The 25,394-nt window shown below is 39.3% G+C and overlaps 1 protein-coding gene across 4 annotated transcripts in view; it reads left to right on the forward strand.

Annotated features, from left to right (window-relative positions):
• SLCO5A1 (solute carrier organic anion transporter family member 5A1) overlaps positions 1–25,394 on the forward strand; it is a 59,341-nt gene that overhangs the window by 7,946 nt on the left and 26,001 nt on the right. For all 4 annotated transcript variants that reach the window (XM_083451021.1, XM_083451023.1, XM_083451022.1 and 1 more), the window contains 2 exons: positions 20,535–20,667; positions 23,115–23,338. In XM_083451021.1, the coding sequence (XP_083307147.1) occupies positions 20,535–20,667; positions 23,115–23,338 (357 nt within the window). The remainder of the gene's footprint in view (positions 1–20,534; positions 20,668–23,114; positions 23,339–25,394) is intronic.

Consider the following 25,394-nt stretch of genomic DNA (forward strand, 5'->3'; position numbering starts at 1 on the left):
GTATTTTCATCCACAATGAAGTATCTTTTCAAGTAGTGATTGGGGGAGATTTAATTAGGTACTTGATTTTTCAGTTGAAATCTGAGGTATGTGAACATGCTTCAGTTTCAGTGGATTGATTGGCTAGCACTTGTCTGTCTCGGAAGACAATGGAAGAGTGTGCCTTTGTGGGTGAAACCGAACCATTGGCGAGTTAAAGCGCCTGCTGTGACTGTAGAGACCAATACATGAGAACATGCTTGGTTGCACCTGGGGCAGATGAAGGTGTCCGGTTGTGCTGATGCAGATGTACCAATGTTTCTTCTTTACATGTGATTTTTAAAAATATAGGTCCAGATTCAACAAACATAGCACACTAGTGGAAGCCAGTGTAAGGCTCCCGTTAGCACACCAGGGCTTTCCCTTTCTGCCTCCCCCAAAGCCATTCTGGAAGGTCAGTAGAGCCCCCCAGAACAGCACGCAAGGGAAGATAGGGGGAATTGTTTCATCTGCCAAGCAGAAATGTTTGCGCTGATGGATCGACTAGAAGAGAGTAACCTTGAATTCTTCCCTCAGTGACCAGGTGTTACGGTGTCTTGAGTTGCTTTTTATAATGCCTGATAAATAGTTCAGTCCACTTAGGTTGGTGTTTTTCAACCTAAATACACACATCATTTTCAGCCATCTTAGCGGATGGTGAGGGATGATGGGAGTTGTAGTCCAACAATATCTAGGGACCCAACATCCACAGGAATGATGTTGGGGCCCAGGATACTAAAGATTATTGAAAGCAATGATGATGAAGTCCCATTATACAGTATATACCAATTTCCAGCAGAAACAAGGGTGCCTCAGTGCCATCAGCTCAGAGAGCTGAAAATGGCTGGAGGTTACAGAAACTAGTTATTCTGTGCATACATGACATTATGCTTACTTACCTCAGCCAGCATTTCACCAAAAATAGACCTTTGGCTGTGTAATGATCTGTAATGATACAAATGTACTTCCTAGGGAAAGTTAATAAGATACTTAAATTTCAAAATACTTTTTTGACTGAAAATCAGATTGTATCAGCAACATTTGAAGGCTGACACAAGGCTGAAATTCATTCTCCAAACTGAAAACTAAATCAGAGATCAAGTGTTGAAATTTAGATTTTATGACTTGGGTTTTTTGATATCTTAATGCAGTATTTTTCTTCTTAAAATTAGGGAGTTGATTATTTCTCCTTGTAACTTGATGTACTTTGAATTCATTTAAGTATGCATGGTGGATTATATCGGTGAAATCATTTATAATTACCTGAAACTACAATTTAGTTGTCCGTTTTTAACAGTACCACTATGGTACTAATGTATGCATGGGCAATATATTTGCACGCTAAACCACTAAATTTTCTTACTCTTTGTCATACTGGGTCCTACAGACTCTACTGTGCTTGTAATAGCTCACTCTACTACAATTAACTGATTTTAGTACAAGTTGATGCTTCCAGGTTCTTCTGCTTAGTCTGATTAGAGTTCACTTTTCTGTAAGTTATAAAGTCAGTTCAAAAATACTGGCAGCAGTTCAGTCTTTTCCATGTTACAGCTAGGTTCCCTGATTCTTTTGCCTATTTTCAAAAAATATCATTGGTGAAGGTGGTATGTCTTCATATTTTTTAAAAAGCGTAAGAAAGCAAATCGTTTTATGTAATTTTAAAGAGAGCAGAAATTCTTGAAGAGATTGGCAATGCATGCATATTACAATTTCTAAAAAAATTGTTTGCACCATATAAATGAAAAAATGCCGTACCCCTATGGGTCTTTTTAAATATCTTAATATTGTCCTTTTGCTGGCAAAGGAACATTCATTATCTGTAAGTTCCTCATATTTTGTTACAGTCAAGTGGCAGTGAATAGAAGGTGGACTGTGTTTTCTCCTCCTTTTTCTAGATAGCCCTTCCCTAGTTCCTCATTGTTGGTTCCAACATTTTTGTTGGACTACACTCCCACCATCCTTGTCAATTGGTCGTCCTGGCTGGGGCTGATGTGCTGGAATCCAACAACATTTGAAGTGCCACCGGCACACCATTCCTGGTCTAGTAGAACTAGTAGCCTTTTTCCTAGAATGTATTGGTTAAATATTATGACATTGTACTCTTGCGAGCTTCACAGATATGCTTCCCATGAGAAAGAAATTGAATTTTGAAATATGAAAAGCTTATGGTTAACATCACTTCACTATTTTCAGAGAAAATTACACAAACTCAATACTGTCCTGCAGTATGTAACTCCCATTGATTCTTACTAGATGTGCATGGGGTGCACAAGATTGCAGCCACAGAGAAAATTACTGGTACTAAATTACAATGCAAAATCAGTGTTTTAATGTGAAAATAATAATTATACAGTGGTACCTCGGGTTACATATGCTTCAGGTTACATACGCTTCAGGTTACAGACTCCGCTAAACCAGAAATAGTACCTCGGGTTAAGAACTTTGCTTCAGGGTGAGAACAGAAATCGTGCTCCGGCAGCACGGCAGCAGCAGGAGGCCCCATTAGCCAAAGTGGTGCTTCAGGTTAAGAACAGTTTCAGGTTAAGAATGGACCTCCAGAACAAATTAAGTACTTAACCCAAGGTACCACTGTATAAATATTATTGCCTCCCAACCATTGTTTAGTCATTTTTGCTTTCCAGCAGTTGTTCCACAGGAGAATAAAATAATAATTGATTTTAAGAGTGTTTACTGTTTTGGGAGATGTTATTATTGAGCATTTAATAGTGCAGTCCGTGACATATCTACTTGGAAGTAATGTGACTTATTAGCTGGTAAGTGAGGCTAGGATTGCAGCCTTAGGCAATGAAACTACTTATCTATAAAGGGAAGTGTCACAGATTTGTTGATTATACTTGTTCTTCTTTAAGAATGTTAACTGAAAGAGAATCAGTAGCCTGAAGCAAAATCCTGATAAGATACAAGTGATTTTGATAGGAAATACAGGCATTTCCAGTTTTGCTATTCTAGATGGGTTCTTATTTGCTGTATTGGTGAAGCCTTGTTGTCTTAGGTTGGTTCTAGACCCAGATTACTACTAAAGAAACTCAGTTGTCGTGGGAAGAATTTATTTTGTCAGCTCTGTCCAAAGCACCATATGGTTTCCTTGAAAACAAGAATTTTGTCACTGTAATCCAGGGTGTCCAGATGCAACAGAAGAAAGGGGTCTGCACTTTCAGTAAATTCACAGAAGAGAAAAATTCAGCAGGTGTAGCTGGACATGCAAGCTGCACCTACTGAAATCCCCTCTGCTGCATAGCAAAGATGCAGAAGCCCTGTTCTCTTTTGCATCAGGACACCCTACTGTGACCTGTGCTCATAAAACACTCAGAATTGAGTGCTCTACCAGGGACAGCCATTTGAAGATGCAGCTGGTGCAGGTTGCTGCAACCTGTCTTCTTCCAGATGGCACTAATAGCACATGAAACCAGTACTGCAGCAATAGCACTAATGTTCAAGCCCAGATCAAATATATTGTTTGTAATTGATTATTTTTATGGAAAGGAAGGGTAGAAAAATAAATAAACCGGTCCTAACCTTCCACAGACTTGAGAACTGCAACTGTATCAGCAAGTTCTCTCCCCCCACCCCAATGAATCTACTTCCTTGCTCGTTTGGAAGAAGCATTGCTCAAAGTTCTGTGGGTTTTTTCACCACTAGGCAGTTGATTCAGCATGGTAGAATGTGGCCCGTGCCAAAGTGTGTGTCCTAAGTACACTTTCCCAATGGATTTTCAAAACAAAGAGGTGGTTTGTTTATTGCATCCAGTTTCTTAGAGGTTTTAAGCTTATTTGTTTCCTTTTAGGAATTGCAATGCTGCTCATCAGTAAAAGCATTTTAGAATAGCAATATAAAAACGTTATAAACATTTAATAGAAATAATCAAGACAATAACAGATCAAAAAGCAGCATTAAAACGTTTCCATCAAGTTTAGAAATCCATCCAATTTGAACAGCTTGGGGAAATAAAAAATAATTTACATTAGTGTGAATGCCAGGCAAGCCTGTGTGTGTGTGTGTGTGTGTGTGTGTGAGAGAGAGAGAGAGAGAGAATTTCCTAAGCAGAATACAGTACCACAACAGAGAAGCCCTTCTCTAGTTATCTCCTGCCTCATTACCTCAAAGAGGGCTTTGAAAGATCTCTGTGCATGGGCAGGTTGGTGTGGGAGAAGATAACCATTCACGTCCTAAGCTGGGTAGGACTTTATGTACCAGCAGTCTGAATTATGCTTAGAAATTGATTTGGTAAGCACTCGTGAGATGTATTTCTAATGACCAGTCTTGGTTTGTGGCTGCATTTTGAGCTACCTGAAATTTGTGACCAGTTTTTAAAGACAGCCCGCATTGAAGTAGCCTAGGCCAAAATTTACCAGAGCATGGACAGCCATGATCAAATTACCTCTAAGAGGGCTTGCAGCTGATGTATCTGCCTCAGCTAGTGAAAGGGTGTGCCACTGAAACTATGTGGGCTTCCAACAACCAGGCTGGATCAATGAGAATCCCCAGACTGTGAGCCTCATTCTTCAGCAGAAATGCAGTGCCCTTCAGAACAGGTCGAATATCACTTCCCTGGACAGAGAAATCGCCTATTATAAAGTACCTCCATTTTGTCAGTACTGATCTTTATTCGCTTGGCCTATATCCAGTCCATTACTGATTCCAAGCATTGATTCAGCACTTTAATTGCCTCACCTGAATCAGATGTAACAGAATGGTAGAAAGGAATGGTAGAACTGAATTTAATATGTGTATTGATGATACAAAACTGGAAAACAGTGGGTATTCTCATTCAGTGGTTTCATGTAGCTATTAAATATCCTAAGAGACAAGATGGAATCCTATTGGAGTCTCTCAGTACCACCTTCTGGAATTGGCTTTTTGGATATGAGTGGGATCGCCATGCTTCTAGCTCCAAGTCCAGAGAGCCTGGCAAAACACACACACAAAAAACTCCAAACCACCCACCTGGATGATCAATGCAGTTTCTGTGCAGAAACTGAGCCTAAAACCAGATTGAAACGCATCCTCTGGTTCACATATTAAGTCAACATTTGGCTTAGCGTGAACAAGGAAGCCCATCTGGAAAATCATGACTGCTTTGCTCTCATGGTCTTGCTGCTGCTGTTCTACTGAGAACTAGGCCATAGTTTGGCTTAGCGTTACATACTAATCCAGGTTTGTGGTTTGTCTTGCTCCAAACAATGACCTATAACCTAGGTTTGATCTTGGCTGGCCACTCATGGTTTGTTTGAAATTACTTGTTAAATGAGATTTTGTGTGGCAATGTAAGAAGTTGGGGGGGGGAGCAGGGGGGTTTACTGACATTAAGTAGAAGGGAGCAGAGCAGCCGTAGAAAATGTGCAAAGAAGAGGGAAGGTCACTTGGCTGCTAGAAATATAGATAGACTTGAAAGGAAACCCACTGAGGCCATCAGTGCAACCCTAACCATATCCAGGGCTGAAACTAGGCTCTCTGTCACCTGGGTCAAAGACCCAGTTTGGCAGCCCCCCCCCTCAGATTTGTGTTTGCATACACACACAAAAACACCCTCAACACATTTATTCGTAAAGGACAAAAAATAGGCTGAAGCCCAGGGAGGCTGGGAGCCTAATGGTGCCCCTCTGGAGGCTTCACCCACGGCAGAAACCTTGGCAGATCCCTCCTAGATACAGCTCTGCCATATCTACTCAAAAGGAAGTCATTTTGAATTCAGTGGGTCTTATTTCCAAATAAGTGCAGTTATGATTGCAGCCTAAACCAACTTCTGTTCCAGCGGTTTGGTGGCCACACAGAATCACACAGAATCATTATATGTGATTGAGGCTGCATGTGATTGCAGTGCTTTTTGGAGCCAGAGGATCTGGGGCTGGTATTTCATCATGTGATCTGAAAAATTCATTTGAGAAGCAGATTAGCACCTTCCTATAGCTATCAATCAAGCAGAAATGTATTTTTGAAATTGAATCGGCTTGAGTTCACCAAGTTGAGAAAGCATAGTGTAAAACTGTTCACAAGAGATGCTACACCTAGGGAACCAAGCCCAGCCCTTTTTCCTCCTCTGGAGAAGCATGCAAGGAAATGTGATCATCCAGTCAGCCTCATGGGCATTTCCCTAGTATCCAGTAAAGATCAGATTAAAATAAAATAATGCACAACAACTTATGAATCACTGCTACTTCTCAGGCACTGAAATCCAGCTTAATAAAAAAAGAAAAAAGTATTTCCGTATTTCTCAGAGGTATTGAGTTTGGTAACTCTCCAGAGAAAAGGAATTCCACCTCTTTGTGGCAGTGTAAGATCTAGAAACTTCACTATTTGGAGAGTGTAAGGTCTGAAATCCTGTAAAATTCAGTGCTTGGAATATGTATATGATTAATCTTTAGGGCCTTGAAATTTCATAATTAAGGACTAGGATTTGTTATCCCTTCTCTTCCCTTCAACCTTCCTCATACTTGAAAAACACCTCTATCTGGCAGATTGATTTCAACAGGCCTCAAAGTTGAAAGCTGCTCAGGCAGTTGGAACGTGAGAATAATCTCTGCTCTAAATGGATTAGTCAAATGAGCAGAGGGCAGGTGAGGCAGCCAAGGGCACATGATAAATGGCATTCATCACGTGGCTGTGCTGTTCAGTCACATAGATGTTCCCTTATCTTATATGCCATGCTGCCTTATTTTTCAAATTGCTAAGAGGTTGGTGGTATCGGTACGGGTCCCATCCTCTAACATACATGTGTGAGGGCAAGGCTGTAGGACTCGCATGACCAAAATTGAAGATGCAAGTCAGAAATGCCCTCAAAAGTTACATGGATTATGTGTCTGACTTTGTGGTCCTGTACCTGTAGGCAGAAAGGAATAGACTTCCTGGCTGATTCAAAAATAAAAATATAACTCAGTTTTTTAATGGGTTAGCACAGAGTTTTTGCAATGTATTTCTAGTGAAGACTTTTGCATTTTGTACTTAAATCGCAGAATATAAACTTATTTCTCTAGACCATTTCCCCTGAACTTCCCAACTCCTTTTCTTTGAAAAAACATGCTTTGATACATACAGTAGTCACTTGAAAGTTTTGCATCACTGTAGTCCCCCAGAATGCTTTAAGAGCTGCCTGTTACTACACAGTAGTAATCCTGATTTTACAAAACTCACCTTATATAGATGTGGGAGCTATTTTATTTATTTTCCATGTTAATCCAGCTCAGTGGGTTGAGTGGCAACGTCATATCCTCTTAAGTGCAGGCATGCAAGCTCAGGCGGGACAGCTGTTTTGACATTCCTGACTGGGTGTCTTGCTCTTAGAAAGTGCATTTGATGCTTATACATAATCTCTTGGCTGTCTGCATCCCAGTCCATCTGTCAGGATGGCACTGTGCCAATTTACAAGGTAAAGTGTCTTTTTTAGTCAGGGTAAGGTGCCAAGCAATTATACGTTTAGCAAGATAAGCCTGCAAAGTCCTGCGGTTTTTGCAGTGGGCTTCCTTGTGGATTGTAAAGACCGTGAATGAGTCAATCCCCTTATTGCTTGACACAGTAGCAATTTTAAAAATGCCCCGATATAAGTAGCATTAGTGAGAGAAGGAATGCTTTGGACTTTATTTACAGAAAAGAATGGCACAATTTAAAATCTCAGAGAACTTCAATCCCTGATAAATAATGTAATGTCTGATGCATGGAACTTGTTCACAGTTCTGACTACTTCAGTGAACTCTGATCACAGAGATAAGATCTGTATCTTCGATATGGATATTGTTCCATTAGTGGAGATTCAGAGAATTGTTTAAAATCACATGGTACAGTTGTGCTGGTGATGATAAGCAAGTCTAGTCCTGTTAAATTGCCTGGATGAGAAGCTGCCTGAGGACCATATATGAGCCACAATAACAGAGTATACATGTAATAAATAAGAAAGATGTACCAATATATCTCATTCTGATTGTAAGCCTTGTAGTGTCAAATGTGCCCTTGGTGCAGTGTGTCTGTTCTGCAGTTTAGAAGGAGATACCAAATCCTATCATAAATGTGATGAGCATTAGGTAGTTGGATCTGCAAGGCCACAATTAAGCTGCAGAAATAGCCCACAACTCTTTTCCTTTCCCCTCTCCACTATTCTTCTGGCTCCTCTTTTACACCCCCACCCCCTGCAGAATTTTATTTTCCCCAGTAGGAATTGATGCTGTTGACTTACATAAGAGAAAGTAAATGATCCACTTGGACTATTATTTGGGCTGGAATTAAATTTACATCCTCTCTCCAATGACCACAGGCATGGATAATCAAGCCAACCTCTCTCTACCCAGCCTCTTGTTTGGTTCTGTTTTTTGATTATGCAAAGGTGTGGCAGAACGTTGGAAACTAACTAGCTCACTTTTATTCTTTTGAGTTGCTTTTTAGGCCCATTAAGTAGAAATGTGGATAAAGGTATATAAACACATAAATAAAATTACTCCCATTTTTTTGATGGGACTGAGGAGGAGTTAGGAACTTACTCAAGCCATTAATTGCTGAAGGTGGCACTGAATTCAGGTTTCTCAGGTTAAGGAGACCCAAGTGCTCCAGTATTCCATGAATGACGCCTATGGGTTTTGTGTGTGCTTCTGAGTGAAGATAGATGTAGGCCAGAACTTTTAAATGGGTGTGGAGGACCTGGTGGCTTCCTGCATTGTGTAACTGGAGAGCCACTCTGGGCTGTGCAGTGGGGCAATTGCACATGCACACACACTGCTTTTGTGTAGCCCATTTTGGGAGGTATTTGAATAATACTGCGCTGAGGGACCTGAGGAAGCTTTAAAATGTTGGCAGTAGTACAGCCAAGGACTGGCTAGCATTTAATGGATGTATGCCCAGTACATAGCAGTTCAAGGCCATCAGCAATGTCATCTGGCCCTGTTGGCTCCCTTATGAAAACAGTAATTTTAGGGTTTGACAGTGATGAAAAGGCAAGCAGGACATCTGTGAGGAAATGAGTATATATTAGGAGCTTTTGGCCTCCATTTCCAGCCTGACTGGAATAAACAGCAAGGTGGGAATGCATAGAATAAGATGATGAATCTTATTCAAAAAATGGAAAATTTACATTTTTCATGTTGTATTTTTGCCTGCAAATAAAATATGCTAGCTTGGGGAAGGGCTGGAACTCACTGGCAGAGCACAGACTTTGCGAGCAAATGGCCACAGGTTAAATCCTTGGTGTTTCCAAGTAGGGTTTAGAGAGACTCCTATCTGAAACCCTGGAGAGCCATTGCCAGTTTGTGTTGACAAAATAGTCTGTCTTGGTATAATACAGCTTAGTATGTTTTTATAATGGTGGAAGTACTCAGACATGTGGTTCCCTACTGGCAGTCCGAAGTGATACAGATTGAGAAGGGCTGTGCCACGCATTGCTTCTGCCTGGTTGAGATGGATTGTCCAACGGGCTTAGCAAGAAGGGTGGTTATTTTAAGAAACTGATACTTGGTAACTGAGCTATGGGATATTACCACCCTTTAAAAACTGAAACGGCATATTCATTTGCCTGCTAATCAAGTAAAGTATTTATATATTCCTTGGTTTGATACAGGATGGTTCAGTTGATTAGCCATTTGACGATCTCTTTTTGGCCAGCCAAATACTGGTTAAATATTTTCAAAGCATCAGCTTTATTCAAGTAACATTTTCCTGTCAACATTTTTGTTGTTGGAACAAATATACCTTAATCATCAACAGCTCTCATATGTGACTTACAGAAACAAGTCAGTTAACTGTTATGAAAAGAAAAAAATGATTTTTAAATTGTAATGAATCATAACTTTTTACAATGTTACGTAAGTAAATGTGAATGATTCACAGAAGAGTTCTTCTTTTTGACTTTTATCCTGGAATACTAAGGTAATTTTGTATAGTGAGAGATGCATACAGAAATTTTAAAAACAAGTCAGAACTGGAAGGTTCCATAAATTTTAGGATGTGTTATGTATCATGGTGGTGATGGTAAAAAATAGTAGAACAGAATTCCAAGTACAATGTACAATTTGATGTTTTAGCATCACTGATATGAAAATTATTATTATTTATTAAATTTGTATATTGCCCTTCATCCAAAGATCACAGGGCAGTTCACAACATAAAAATACAAAATGTGAGCACAGCATACATAATGTGACTGAAGGAACAGATGGTGGCTATGGTGTCACAGTCTGGTGTTCTATGTCAGCTGTCATCTATTGCATGGTTTGCACTGATTTGTCTTATGCATGCTGCCAAGCTAATCCTCTCTGTGAGGCAAGCAGAAACAGAGCACAAATAAGTGCTAAGAGTTCAGAGTTCTTTTTTTAAAAGAGAATGGAAATGTTACATATTTATTTTAAAGTATTTCTGCTGCTTCAAAATTTGCTTCAAAATTGATTGCAAGGTTGCAAAAATTAGAACAAAAGATAAAATATGAAGTGCAACATACTAATATAGACCACAAATAAAAATACATATTGGAATACTTCATATTTTATACATCATCTGTGGCATTTTCTCTCACAGATTATCACTTCTTAAACTTAATAACTTATTTCTCTCTTTAATTGGAGCTCTTCAAGTATCACTGCATTTTTTGTATCCCTAATGGCTCATAATGTTCGTGAACTGGAGGCAATAGCTTTTGCAAAGCACCCTTAGAATTTCAGTTCCAATGGTCTTGTAGAAAACCAGCACAGAGTCTTGTAGCACTTTACACTTTAAAGACTTACATTTGGAAGGCTGTTTTGAAATGTGGGATAAAAATAATTTAAATAAGGATGTTTCCAGAAAATAATAATAATTGTTGTGGTTGATGTTAATGCTAGTACAATTTTTTGGCCGTTGAACATGATCTACTTCCTATGTGTCAACAAAAATAAGTTTCTGCTAACTCATGTCCTCAGGGAAAGGCAGAGAAGAAGCCTCAAGAACGATGCTTAATCATATTATACCAGTTTTGCATCAGCAGCAGTTGGGGGGGGGGTCAGTGTAAAGTGCTAGTTCTACTCTTTATGCCCTATATGATTTGGGGTAGATTATTTGAAGGACTTCATTCGCGAGGGATGTGGGACCTGTGGTCCTCCAGATGTTGTTGGACTACAACTCCCTTCATCCCTGATCATTAGCCTTCCTGGCTGGGCTTGATGGAAGCCGGAGTCTGACAACATCAGAAGGGCCACAGGTTCCCCATCTCTAGGCTGCAACCACAAGGGTCTGCCTTTGGCCCTAATAAGGTGGCCTGAATAACATGCAAATTGAGGTTTGGTACAACACGTACCCAAACAGCTGTAATTAAGTGGTATCCAAATTGTTGAAATAAAAATAGGCAAGTAAATAAATAATAAAGCTCACATTTGCTTATGCAGGTCTGTAGCATCCCACTATTTAGAAATGTCGCTTCCAGATTCCTGACACAAGTAGTGGTGTAATCATTGGGAATTTCAGTGGACTTAGAAGTGTAATCCGAGGAACAATGAAGGAATATAAGAAGCTGTTCTTTGAGGCCCCTTCTGACTATAATTCTGTGATAGGAATAGCTTTGCAGGCCATTTTAATTAATAGACTGCTTTAGCGGTTGCTGAAGATATGTAAAAATGTACATTAGGCAATTTTAAAGTGTGAATATAGAGGGGAAATATCTGGTTTCTTCTATCAGGCATGTACAATAATATTCTGCAGCAGGACTTTGATCTCCTCTGTCATCCATTTATGTAAAAGAGAACATCAAAGTTAAAATAGAATTTTGCCTTTAACAATTTCTTCAGTTCAGCAGATGGTGACTTTAATTAACCCGATTCACCAAAAACAGAATGCAGCACGTTATGCATCTTTCCAGCTCAAAATATCTCAAAGGCATTTTGCAGAAGTAATGAGCAAAATATTGGCAATGCAGAGTTTGCAAATGTAGCAGACATAATTAGTTCAGCAGCATTTTACACAGACTTGCGTATTTGAATCTGATTTTGTAAAAGCGTATGCCAGTCTAGCGTACCATGCATAAGCTGATCATGCTAAGAGTGTAAGTGATTGGTGAAGTGGAGATGAACAATAAATAAGCCATAGACTTAGGCTCAGCTTCCACCTTCAATGGTAGCTGGAAGTAGGAGTTTGATTTTTAATAGGGCCATAGGAAGCTGCCTTACACCAAGTCAGACCATTGGTCAATCCAGCTAAGTACTATCTACTTACTGGCAGTGGCTCTCCAGGTTTGCCTCAGTGTGAGACAAGTTAATGGGTCTGAGAATACAGTCAGATGGAAACAATTCGTAGAAACCTGGTCCTTGACATATAAAAGCGATACCTAGGTGTTCAAAAGTGTTCTAAATGGATTATGTTCTTCATGTATGTGACCCCTGTATGTGGCCCCAATTGGCATATCCTGTAGTTTTCTTTTCCATCTAATCTCTTTGAATTGCATGGTTTCTCTTTTACTTCAGGCAAGCACAACTTGATAGTATCTTTGAAGTATTAAATAACAACAACAGCAATACCATTTCCAGATGTCCATGAGCTGTTCAGCCTAGACCTGCTGGAAAAATGTTTCTTAGAGCTGTGCATACTGATAAATCCCACTATGTTCAGTGATGCTTGCTCCCTAGTAAGTCATTTTAGGATTGCTGCCAAAGTATGATTTAAGTGGTTGAGGATGTTACTAACTTCGATTTGTCTGTTTTTGGTAGCAGTTACTGATACCTGGTGCAGTGGATGGTTGGTTTGGATCCCTGGGAGGGCAAGCATGCTAGCGTCAATCTTCCCATCACAATGGACTTTGGCTGCCAAATGTATACAGTGGTACCTCGGGTTAAGTACTTCATTCGTTCCGGAGGTCCGTTCTTAACCTGAAACTGTTCTTAACCTGAAACATAACTTTAGCTAATGGGGCCTCTTGCTGCTGCCGTGCCACCGGAGCCCGATTTCTGTTCCTATCCTGAAGCAAAGTTCTTTACCTGAAGCACTATTTCTGGGTTAGCAGAGTCTGTAACCTGAAGCGTATGTAACCTGAAGCGTATGTAACCTGAGGTACCACTGTACAATATTTATTTATTAGAATTTGATACTGCTCATCAGCAAACTCCTCTGGGCAGTTTACAAAAAGTATGAATTGATAAAATGCAAAATAAGATCAAACCTCCATTAGAAACAATAGCAATACAACGAGTGTAAAACCATAAAAAGCAAAACCAGCTGCACTCCTGCAGATAATCTCAGTTATTGAGCTGGGATACAACTGGGCCAGAAGGCAGCTCCACATAGAGTGCATTGCAGTAATCTAGCCTCAAGGATAGATTACACTGGTCAGGCTCTTCCTGTCAAGGGACACCCATAGCTGGTGAACCAGGCAGAACTGGTCAGAGGCACTCCCAGCCACAGAGGACACTTGGGCATTTAGTGTCAAATATATATCCAAATGTGCCCCAAGCTACTCACCTGGTCCTTCAGATGGAGTGTGACCCCATCAGGAACAGGTAACTTGCTGATCTTCCCAGGATTAAAGCACAGTGTATTGTTCCTAATTCAGTTCAGCACTGCATTCAGACACTGATCCAGATCTTTCACAGCCTCTCCTGATTCATATGTTATAGAGAAATAAAGCTTTATGCTGCCAGAGTACTGATGACACCTTGCTCCAAAATGTCAAATTTTAATGGCAGCTAAGTGCAACTACCTTTGTCTGTATCCAATACTATATTTTGTTGCTCAGCAAGATAATGCTGAAACCTGATTCATTACTTTAAGTATATCTGATATTGCATGGTATTTTTTTTGTTATATTACTAAATATTATTGAAATTATTTTCTTATTGTATGAAAGCAATATACCAACTAGTTCTATGTAAAGAGGTTGATGTTTACATCTAAAAGCTGGGTAAAATGTGTCAAGATGTTCTGGGATAAGCTGTTCTTAATATGTGATGTTGATGTTGTTTGATTATGCTTTCCGTGGACTAATAGAGATACTGATTAATGTTTTTTACATGAGAGAAAACAATTGTGTTGTTGCTGTTTCTAACTATGGAAGCTGAACACTAGTTGGTGTGAGTAGGTGCAGTCTTTGCTTTGTAGCTACACGGACAGCAGTACTGGGACACTCCCACGACCTATCTCCAGTACCTATCATAGTCTTCTATTTAATTTTCTCTGGTCTTTAGCCTTAAGTGCTTACAACTAGCCTTCCTTGGCTGTACATATATATAATATACCTTCTTAAATGCTTCATTCATTTGATAAAGGGGTCTGTTGCCCGCAAATGCTTATGCAATGAAAAATACTGTTCCTTGTTAAGTAAGGTCCCACAGGGCTTTTTGTTGTTTCTCTTTAGATTTTGCCTTGGGCCCAAGAAATTACTTCACTTTCCCTCCCAGCGCCTGTCATTGCCTTTTTCTTAAAAATGACTTGATGGCATTTGTTTTGTGGTCAGTTTATCAACTCCGATATGAAGATTTAGTTAAGGATCATAGCATGGATGGAGATAGTGCTGTCAGTCATTGTTAAAATCATCAATTGTTAAAACAATTTCAAACAGATTTTCATTGGCCTCTAACAACCCCAACCAGTGTCGCCCCCTACAGGAAACACCAATAGAAACATTTCCTGAAATTACTGAAACCAGGATGTTCAAAGCATGAATCTATTTTTAAAATATGTTCACCTTCCTATCAGTGTAATTCAGTACACGGAACTGCAGTTCTCAAAATACCTCTGTCCACTCCTTAGAAATTCCAAGTAAATTTCACTTGGCAAACAGCGATAAAAAATTTGGGAATGGAGGTTACTTTCTTCATACTTTGGCAAACTGTTCTTGCAGCAAATCGAATTTTACGGTGAACATGATTAGAGGTATATATGGAGAACTTGCAGCTAGAATTTTTTTGGGTGTTTTTGCCTTCATACCATTAAAATTACGATTCACATATCTTCCATGAATCCTGTGCTACATCCCACACCACTGTATTAGGCAAGTGAAGATTCATACCATTTTTAGTATATATCAACTGCTAGTGGGGTCCTGCTTTTGGCCGCTATGAGAACAGTCTGCTGGACTAGATGGGTCATTGAGTTGATCAAGCAAGTTCATCTTACGTTCTTACTAGAGCTGACAGCCAGAGAGAAGACAAAGGGGAGAAGGAATCAAATAGGCAAGAATGGATCCTGTGAACCAGTTCTTAGAACCAAACTAAACGTGATGCGAAATGCAGTGGTGATTTATCTGATAACAGATCTTCAGTTTATTTTCTAATTAGTCCCACATTATGGCTTTATGTCAGGAAACACACATTCCAAATGCACTTTTCAACTGGCTATACTTCTGTGACCCAGGATAATTTAATTTACTGCACTTAATTCATGCGAACTGAAGATTTAAAAAAGCATGTGACAAAATCTGATCTATTTCTAGAGGCAAAAACATTTTGTTAAAAATGTATAATTATAATTAATAAGAGAAATAGGACATTAGGGCTGTTAGATGGATTCACAGTATTCAGCTGAAAAATAAAATCATTATTGCTTTGTTGAAAGCTCCCTGGAGCTTACTTGGTGACTTTAAATTATGTACATGTGCATATTTTTTACATTTATATTGACATTTTGGGAATGTTTATAGAAAATGTGTTGGGAAACCAGCAATGCTAGAGGGTTTTTAGGTTTTAATTGCTGTTGTAACATTTATTTTCCTTCATTATTCTGAATGAGATTAATTTTGGTTGAGAGGAAACACCACGACATATTATTGAAGTCTTTTAGGAGCAAAGATTCTATATGCTGTTCTTAATTAATATTTAGAATAGTCCCAATAGTCCCTTCCAACATGCTAGAGATGGAGATCTGGCCTAAGTTTCATACTGTCTTATGATATTAGATCTTAGGTCTGATTCATACGTTTGACTACTTGTGTGGTGGTAGCTGCTTCTAAATGCAACATCTTGAGCACAGCTCCATGTACTAAGTTGTAAGCAACTCATCATGTAGCTTAAGGAGATTTTGATCATATCCCTAAAAAAGGAACCAACATGGTTGTCTTATCAAATTACTGTGAGCTGAGTATTAGCAAATATTTTCTATAGTATTGCTTAGTACTCTTGGGGTTTTTTGCTTCTTTAAGGACAGTTACAAAGATGCCTTTTAAATTAGCTGTACATTGTTATCTGGAATGTGACATTGTTATTAGGGGATAATTATATTTAATTTATAAATATCAAATTTTTTTTCATAATAGACATGCGTATATTTGGTTGCAGAGAAAACTTTAAGAAAACCCTATTTTCTAGTTGGCTTAAAAAATAATTGGCTTTTAACAACACTTTTGAAATAACTACATGTGTACAAGGTGTTTTGTACATAGACATTGTTGGCACATTTGGAACTCAAGAAGAGGCAGAATTCCTGTTTGCACATACACAGGCAGAAGTTATGCAGAATACAGTATGTGTAGAAAGTGAGAATAAGGACTGTGAACACAGTCCATGCACCCCTCCTCTACATCAAGAATCCTTTTACGTGAGTGTGCATTTGAATTACTTACAAAAATTCTATAACATTTTATCTATAGACTATTGTTATTCCACACCTAAAACCATAAGGTGCTATGCAAAAACTAAAAACAGACTTTGTCCACACGCCTACAATATGAAAGTGAAGGAAAGAAAACAGTGAGTATCTCACAAAAAAGGAAAAGTAGCAGTGTTGGGCTCATAAGAAAAATACAAAATCCGTGTTAGGGTTATATCTTTATTAGTCCAACCAAAATTATCTTGTAACATTTTTGTTTGCCGATTATAGTTCTGACATGGATTTTAGATTGAATATCCATTAGTGGACATCTTGAGAAGTTTGTGGGGAGCAACAATAGGCGAGCACAAGAATATGAACTCTGCTATTTCTGCCTTTGGCCTGATCAGTCAATGGCTTACCAAAATCTTGGTAGTGGCACCTCAACTAAGGAAAAGCCTTCCTGAAGAGGCTCCTGGTGGCATCTTTATTATCTTTTCCAGGGCCATGTAAATACCTTTTTATTTAATTAGTTTTTAAAACTGTATCTTAAATCTAGAGTGTTGAACTATTTCATGTGGCATCTGTGCAAGGAATATTTTTTGCTGTCTTTTATTATTATTACTTTAATCACAATATACAATAGCAAAATGCATAATAAAAACAAGAACAATGGTTCCAATACCACCGCTATCATAAACTCACCAGATGCCATGGCATGCCTCTCTGTCTCCCTCCTTCCACTCCCCAATCGGTAGGGACTTATCTTACAGGATTGTTGTAAGGAACACAGCAAGAAAAAAAAAGTGAGTCTAAATACTGATGATTATTATTCTAGGTATTTTGGCGTGGAAAAGGTCTGCTTTGCGCTGCTGTTTAAAAGGTCTTTATCCATTCCATGTGGTAAGATTAATGTGCTGGAAAATGTTCAGAAGTCAGTGTTTTCCATAATGTGGTTGATATGAATCTTGCCATATGAAAATAAGTAAGGTACATGTGAAAACCCATTCTTTCTTTCTAATAGCAACCAGCCATATCCCCCTGCAAACTCACAAGCATGATGGCCTTCTCTGTTGTTTGTCCCAAGCATCTGGAATGCAGAGATGTGTTGTTTTTGAACCTAGAAATTCCACTAGGTTATCACACATAATAGCTTCTGGTAGACCTGTTCTCCATTACTGTACTTGTAACCATCAGACACTCTTAATTGTTTTCCATGGGGGTTGTGGAGGGATCACATGCACTGCTCCTGCGCTGTCCAACTTTCTCTTAAGGGCAGGTTGCTGACCTAAAGCTGGTTTGTTCAGCTAAACTGTAAACCCTCAGTGTGTTGGGAATTCTGATTCTTCAGGGTTTTTGACTGGGGAAAACTGTTTAAGTACATTTGGTCAAATGCACTAACAACCCCGTTTCAGACATTACCACTTAATGGGGAAAAGTCAGGAGTGCTGGGTCAGTGCATGTTGTCCCAACCTCCTCCATGGATACAAATTAAGAATGGCTGAAGAAGACTTGAGTCTGATCCTTTTCTAAAGCTTGTTTAAGCTGCTGATCAACCCTGTATGTGACAGTGAATTTCACAGGTATTTTTTTCTTGTGTGTCCTTAACCTTCTGCCAGACACCTCTATTGATGATAATTTGTGCTTATTTTCTTAGTATTGGAAAAAGTAGCATCCTTTTTTGTATTGTAGGAGATACTTCAGTTGTTATAAATGATACACAGTACAATATATAATTTATTCTGCATTGGGGGAATAATCCGACTGCTTCCTAGACATTGCTAATCTTTGGAGAGCTTTAATTGTGATTTTGAGTGAGATCTATGCAGACTCCATAAGGTCTGGGTGAATTAAGTTTGGCAAGACAACAGAAAGTGAATCCAAGTTTGTTTCCCTAGTTGTTGCTTTTAAAAGCAGCCACCTCCTTTGGAAGCACTCTTCAGTTATACTAATGTAAGTCTGAAGCTTCAAAAATAGCACTGTTACCACAAGACAGGAACTATGATTAATTTATAACATAGGAATGGTGCTTCACTTAAGAAGTTTTAAAGACAATATCCGCTATATTAATTGTAAAAAAAAATAAAAGTTGAGTTAGGTAGGACGCTAAAACTTACCCAATGGTCATTGTTCCCATAGGACTTGATAGAGTGACATGGTCAGAGCACCACCACTTGAACCCAGTAGGGCAGAAGGTGAGGCGGGGGGGGGGGGGGGACAGAATGTCTCTTTTTGCACTAGCTCCCAGGACCAGGCTGGTGCACTGAAACTACCACCAGTGGCATGCCTACCAATGGTAGTGTCTGTCCACTTGCTATTTAGGCAGGGACATTCAAGTGCTCCTAATCAGTGGGCCAGTGGACACCCCCACTTCAACCAAACCCCCTAGAAATCATGGTTTTGGACTGCTCTGCCCAACTTCCTTCCTCATTAATTCAAACTAATTATGGTACGGCATTTGAGATTCTTTACAATCCCACAGACCAGTATGGTGCAGTGGTTAAAGTGTCAGACTAGGATCAAGGAGATTGGGGTTCAACTGCATACTAGGCTATGATCCTCATTGGCTGAACTTGGACCAGTCTCTATCTTCCAGCCTCATAAATTGTAAGGATGAAATCATGGACTGAAATATGACTTTGGCGCATGACTTCAGTCATTTTTTGGTGTGATAGGTCCAAACTCACAAATTACACTATTAATTAAGGGGGGAGAAACCATTTTTTGTTGCTTTCTAAAAAATCATGGGTAGCTCCTGACATTCCACACTAGTTCTATATTAATAGGCAAATATATATTCCTATATAGAATTGTAAATAAGTTTTAGGCTAGGAATTCTTCATTAGCTACTTAAAATTTCATAGTGGGTACTTAATGAATGGCAGGCATTTTTATTGTCTAAAAGTGACTAGAACAGCCCACCTTACTTGTGCTTCAGTCCTAGTTTTAGTTTCACTTTCCATATCTTACCACAATTGCCTGACTATTCAGGATCACATTTCACCGCAGTGGGGATTGGTAACTTGTTAATGGAGGGGACCACTTCCTAATTTCCATTTATGCACTGAAGAGTTAAGTACATTATTTTAAGGGTCAGGGTGTTTAATATTTATATTGCCAGTAAGATATATTTACAGAAACGGAGGACCGCATACAGTATCTTCATAATAATTTTAAAGTTTTAGGCAGCATTCCTATCTCTAATGGAATATAGCCTGCGTTTGTTATTTTTATCTTTGTAATACAGTACAGTATTTCTGCTAACTGTGAAACTTGTCTTCAGCATTACTAAATAAATGCCCTGTAATGTCTGTTTAGACTAAATAGCTGCTGCACATTCCATTGGTAAATGCAGATGATTTGGGTGCAAATCATGTATTCCCCAAAATATATGCATATTTATACCTGGGTCTACTCTGGAAAGAGTTCAAGAGGGGCTTGTTCCACACAGTACAGTGCATTCTGCATGCCATCCCCATGCCTCTACCCCAGTCTGCCAAGGTGGTTCTGTCCCATGTGGCCCCTGCCTGGAATTCTGGCTCTATCTTTCGCCTTCCCAAGGACCCTTGCCAGAAAAAAGCCCAAGCCTCATGTAAAAGGACACTCCCCCCCAGCACAGTCTGTCCCCTCCCCTGTTGTCTACCTACTCCACTTGCTTATATGTCAATAATCAGACACTGCAAATAGTTTTTCCTTACTCTGAAAATAAGGAATGAAAAAATACCCTGAAATATGTAGCCCCTTAAATTTAGAAGTGTCAAAAAGGTATGATGTTACCATTCATTAGCATGCAGCAGGAATGGAACTTGCTTTTTAGAAGGCAATCCTGTGTGTGGTTGCAAGGGGGTGGAGAAACAATAGGAACTGTAGAAAAAGGCAGGAGTGGCTACTCTTAGAATGTGCAAAATCATAGGAAAGCACTCATCTTCCTTTTCTATCTGTGAAAACTTTTATTACTTTAGCATTCTGCTTTAATATTGTAATGTCTGTAATATGGTATATTTTGACATGTCCTGGGTTGGCTTTTGCTTTTCTTTTTTCAGCCATCATGTATGTAATGGGAGCACTTGGTCCAGCAGCAGGATATTTATTAGGCGGAGTTCTTATTGGGTTTTATGTGGATCCTAGAAGTACTGTTTATATTGACCAGAGTGACCCTCGTTTCATCGGTAACTGGTAAGTTGCAGCCGTATGTCTGTCATGCATGAGAATGACCATTGACATTGGATTCATGATCCAGCTAATAACATCTTTTTGAAGGTGGTTAAAGCAGCTTAACATTTGACCGTGTCCTTGGCAGTTCTGAGTTTAGAGTAACTGCAGTGCGTGATGCATCTGTGGATTGTTTAACCAGATTGATTGCTGTTTTGTCACTTATTTTTTTCTGTTGTTTGCTAGTTGTACATGTAGAACTATGAATAAATATTCAAAGTTAAAAAGGTTTTTAAAAACCAAGTACTTTAGCATTTGCAGCAAAGCCTTTAGATTCCCTTCCTGGAGTATGTGTGTGTGTTTCTATGCCAATATCCAGCTACACTTCTGCACTTCCAACTATATAGGAGTTAATATGTGAGAATAATTCAATTTGCATAATTAGTCATGCATTCTCATTTTATAGCTTACTGTTGTGAGACATTGTACTGGCACAAATTATGATGCTCTAACATGTCTACTTGAGCAACAGAGGGGTTGTCACAATAAAAGATTTATGCAGATTTGTGGGCAAGATAGCTGAATGGACTTTAAACATAAGTTGCCAGGCACCAACAACAGAGATGGGCATCACCTTTATGCCCTGCTTGTGAGTTTCCCAGAGATGCTGGAGTAGATAGACCTTTTGGTTAGAACCAACAGGACAATTCTTACTTGTTGTGTTTTGCTTGCCAAGCAGCCCATGCTGCATAAGTGCATTTTCAGATTAATTAATCTCAATTAATCACATTCCCCTTCTGTTGGGAGCACAGAGTAGCTTCCTATAGATGTATCAAACATCCTTCCATCCAGGTACTGACCATGATGATATCTGATTAGTGTTAACAACTTTAGCACCCTAATTTCTTCTTGCTGTTCGCTGAGATAGCCAAGTTGACAAAGCACTGTTTAGTTTTAGCAGCAAGTGGGTTAGAAACAGCTGCGACGACATTAAAGGAGCAGCAATAATTATATAAGAGTCGCAGTGAAGGGAGTTAACAATCTAACCATGAACAATCTAACCATGACAATAATAGTGGTGATCTTAATTTGAAGAAATATGGCCTTAGATTTTCCAGACATTCAGTGCCAAACATCTGCCAGAAATAACTGGGTGCTGTGCTATAATTAGGCACATTTACAAGGCACTGAGTAGCCATAAAGCCTATGGCTTCTTATTTCTACCAGATGCTCCTTAATTGGTGTTCTGCAGATGGTACACTCAGCTACTTAATGGCCAGCAGCTGGTGACCTCGGAATGTGGGAGGTCTCCATCTCTCTCTACCGGTATATATTCATTCTGGAAAATCTAACACAGGTAGAGTAAGGTAACCCATGTGAACCACACACAGAATAGAATATTAGGACGGAATAATACCGAGTCCATGTCAGCATCCAGTTCTGCAATGTTTTTCCTCCAGAAAATATTTTCTTTCAGATTGGCTGTTTGGTTGCTACACATCAACCGTACAGGTAAAAAGAAAACTCTGACTGAACTGGAATGCAACTGAAGTTTGAGAGCCAAATTTAGCTTAGTAACTAGAGACAAAAGAGATGAGGGAAAAAGTAGCACCAGTGGCCACATAACTTTAGTTTCCTACTAAATGCTGAGGAGGACATGCTTAATTCGCTGCTGAAATAGACACCTGCTGTCTGCCTTAACATTCATTTCAAACTTATTTTGGTTTGTACTGCAAGTGCTATTTGCCTACTTGATTGATATTCTGTCACCTAGTTTTTGTTGATTTAATAGAAATTCATTTTGTATCATATATTGGCTTGATTCGCACATTATATGAAGCCTTGGTTTGTTTATGGATTAAACTTTAAGCTATGGTTTTTTAAACAAACAAACAAACAAACAAACAAACAAACCACAAGTTCTCCCATAGACAATCAAATAAACCATGGCTTATTTGGTTTGCTTTCTAGCTGCTCTTGCCTCATGGCTTTACACTTTGGTGAGCATCTGTGATGGGATGGCCAAACGAGCTGTGGTTAAAAAAGAGTGCTGGATTCACACTTAATGCCAAATTATAGTTAAAGCAAACCAAGCTTTGTCAGTCTCTTAGAAGCCAGTTCATGATTTGGCAGTAAAAAAATCCTAGTTAAGCTGCTTGGTTGGGTTCACACATAGCTTAATCAACCATAGTTAATCAACCATAGTTAATTAATAAACTGCACTTTAATGTTATGTGCAGACCAGGCTGTTTGAGTCTTTGTGATTCTAGTTGTGACTCTTGTATGTCAATTTTTTAATTTTAGTCGCCATGTAAAGAAATATTTTATGAAATAATTAGAAGTACATTGGATGTTTTCTGTTTTACAAGATGCAGAGAATCTTTGTACAGTCTCAGTCACTAGTTTTTGTTTCTGGTTGCAGTACACATATAGCTCAGCTGCAATTGTTCTTTTTTATCTCTCAACTTCAGGTGGAGTGGGTTCCTCCTTTGTGCCACTGCGATGCTTTTTGTCATACTTCCAATGTTTACTTTCCCCAAAAAGCTTCCACCTCGACACAAGAAAAAGAAGAAAAAGAAGATGCATGCTGATGATGTTTCAAGTGATGATGATATTGTAAAAGAAAAAGCAAACAGCAAAAGTCAGGTAGACCATGAAGTCCCTGCTTCAATGGGATTTGGAAAGAATGTTAGAGGTAATATATGTTTTTAAAATATCAGATTGGGGTGAGGTTTAAAATCATACCATTACTGTTAGTTTCTGCTGAAAATTGATAATGAAAGCCAATAGGCAATAATAGTGCACTTGGGAAATGGGAGAGTAACCAGTGTTTTGTAGCATATGGTATTCTATCTCAGGACCAACTGTAATCTCTGGCCAATCCACAGTTGGTGTTGGGTAAATCACAACATCCTGGTACATGCAGTCCGTGCTAAGCATGTCAGGATCTTTCAAGACATTTGTCATGTTCCTCCACAGCTTCATAAATCATAATGTGGCCACATTCTCTCCCCTGTCCCGCAATCCTGTGGCCTCATATGGATTATGTAGCTGTGGAAGAATGTAAGAATATGATCAACAGTTTTTGTTACTGCCTTAGATAAGCTGGAAACAGCCTCTGCATGGTAGCTTTTGTCATCACCACAAGGAATAGCACCAGTCACGATTTCCTAGTTCCTCATCATGTAGATGGTCTCCATGCCGGCATCTGTCTAAAAATGAGAACTGGCGGGTGCTTAGGTAAATATAGGAAGCAGATATTCAAATGAGGTGTGGGTTAGTTACATTCACAACTATTGTCTGGACACTGGAAATTCTGAAACTGAAAGTGCCTTCCAACTGGAATTGCAGAGCAATGCTGGTTATTCTAATAACTTGTGATGAAAAAAGTATAAAGTTTAGTAGCCAGAAGTTACAATTATATGTGTAGTTACCAGGGGTTAAGTCCCTTTTAACGCATTGGTACAGTGGTACCTCGGGTTACATGCGCTTCAGGTTACATACACTTCAGGTTACAGACTCCGCTAACTAAGAAATAGTACCTCGGATTAAGAACTTTGCTTCAGGATGAGAACAGAAATCGCGCGGCAGCAGCGGGAGGCCCCATTAGCTAAAGTGTTGCTTCAGGTTAAGAACAGTTTCAGGTTAAGAAGGGACCTCCGGAACGAATTAAGTACGTAACCAGAGGTACCACTGTACTTACTTTTCGGGATGCGGGTGGCGCTGTGGGTTAAACCACTGTGCTGCTTGGGCTTGCCGATTGGAAGGTCGGCGGTTCGAATTCCCGCAACAGGGTGAGCTCCCGTTGTTCGGTCCCAGCTCCTACCAACCTAGCAGTTCGAAAGCACGCAGTGCAAGTAGATAAATAGGTACTGCTCGGGCGGGAAGGTAAACGGTGTTTCCGTGTGCTGCTCTGGTTTCGCCAGAAGCGGCTTAGTCATGCTGGCCACATGACCCGGAAAAACTGACTGCAGAAGCGGACAAATGCCGGCTCCCTTGGCCTTTAAAGCGGGATGAACACCGCAACCCCAGAGTTGTTTGTGATTGGACTTAATTGTCAGGGGTCCCTTTACCTTTACTTACTTTTGAGTGGGCATGTATAGGTTTGGCTGCAAATTACTGCTATCTCACCAAGCAATTGATACAATGGGTTGAATTCAGACTAAGGCTGAAATCCTAATCCTGTTTACCTAGGGAGTAGGTAACTCTCTTTGAATTCAGTAGAGCTTACTTCTGAGTAGATATGTTAGGCTTGTGCTGTGTCAGCCACTGTTTGCCAAAACCAACTTAAGTCCCATTGATTTTAGTGAGTCTGGATCCAACTCAATGTGTTCAGATAGCTGTCAGTAGAAATATCATAACATCCAGAGCAGAGAACAGAACCAGCTTGCCCTGTATGTAAAGATTTAGTCATTGTTATACAAATTGGGAAAGCAAAGGAGTTATATGTTATCTGTTATTGGGCAAATGTACAATTGCCTTCATTTTTCTCCAGTTTATTTCTGTCTATACATTAACGTAATTGAAACAATTTCTGTTTTAAGACACTGCAAAAGTAATATATTATAGTTGGTGGTACTAGTAACAGAAATAATATATATAATATCCTATTTAAACTACTCTTATTGGGCATTCAAAGCCCATAAGCACATGGGGCAGAAAATAAGACACAAAGGGGTACATAGAGGCTGATTTAGGGTCATCCAATAGTGGCTCAACAATGTATGCATAAGCTTTTTGCCAGTGCATAC

The sequence above is a fragment of the Podarcis tiliguerta genome (assembly GCF_965153285.1).
Source record: "Podarcis tiliguerta genome assembly, chromosome: 7".
NCBI lineage: Eukaryota > Metazoa > Chordata > Lepidosauria > Squamata > Lacertidae > Podarcis > Podarcis tiliguerta.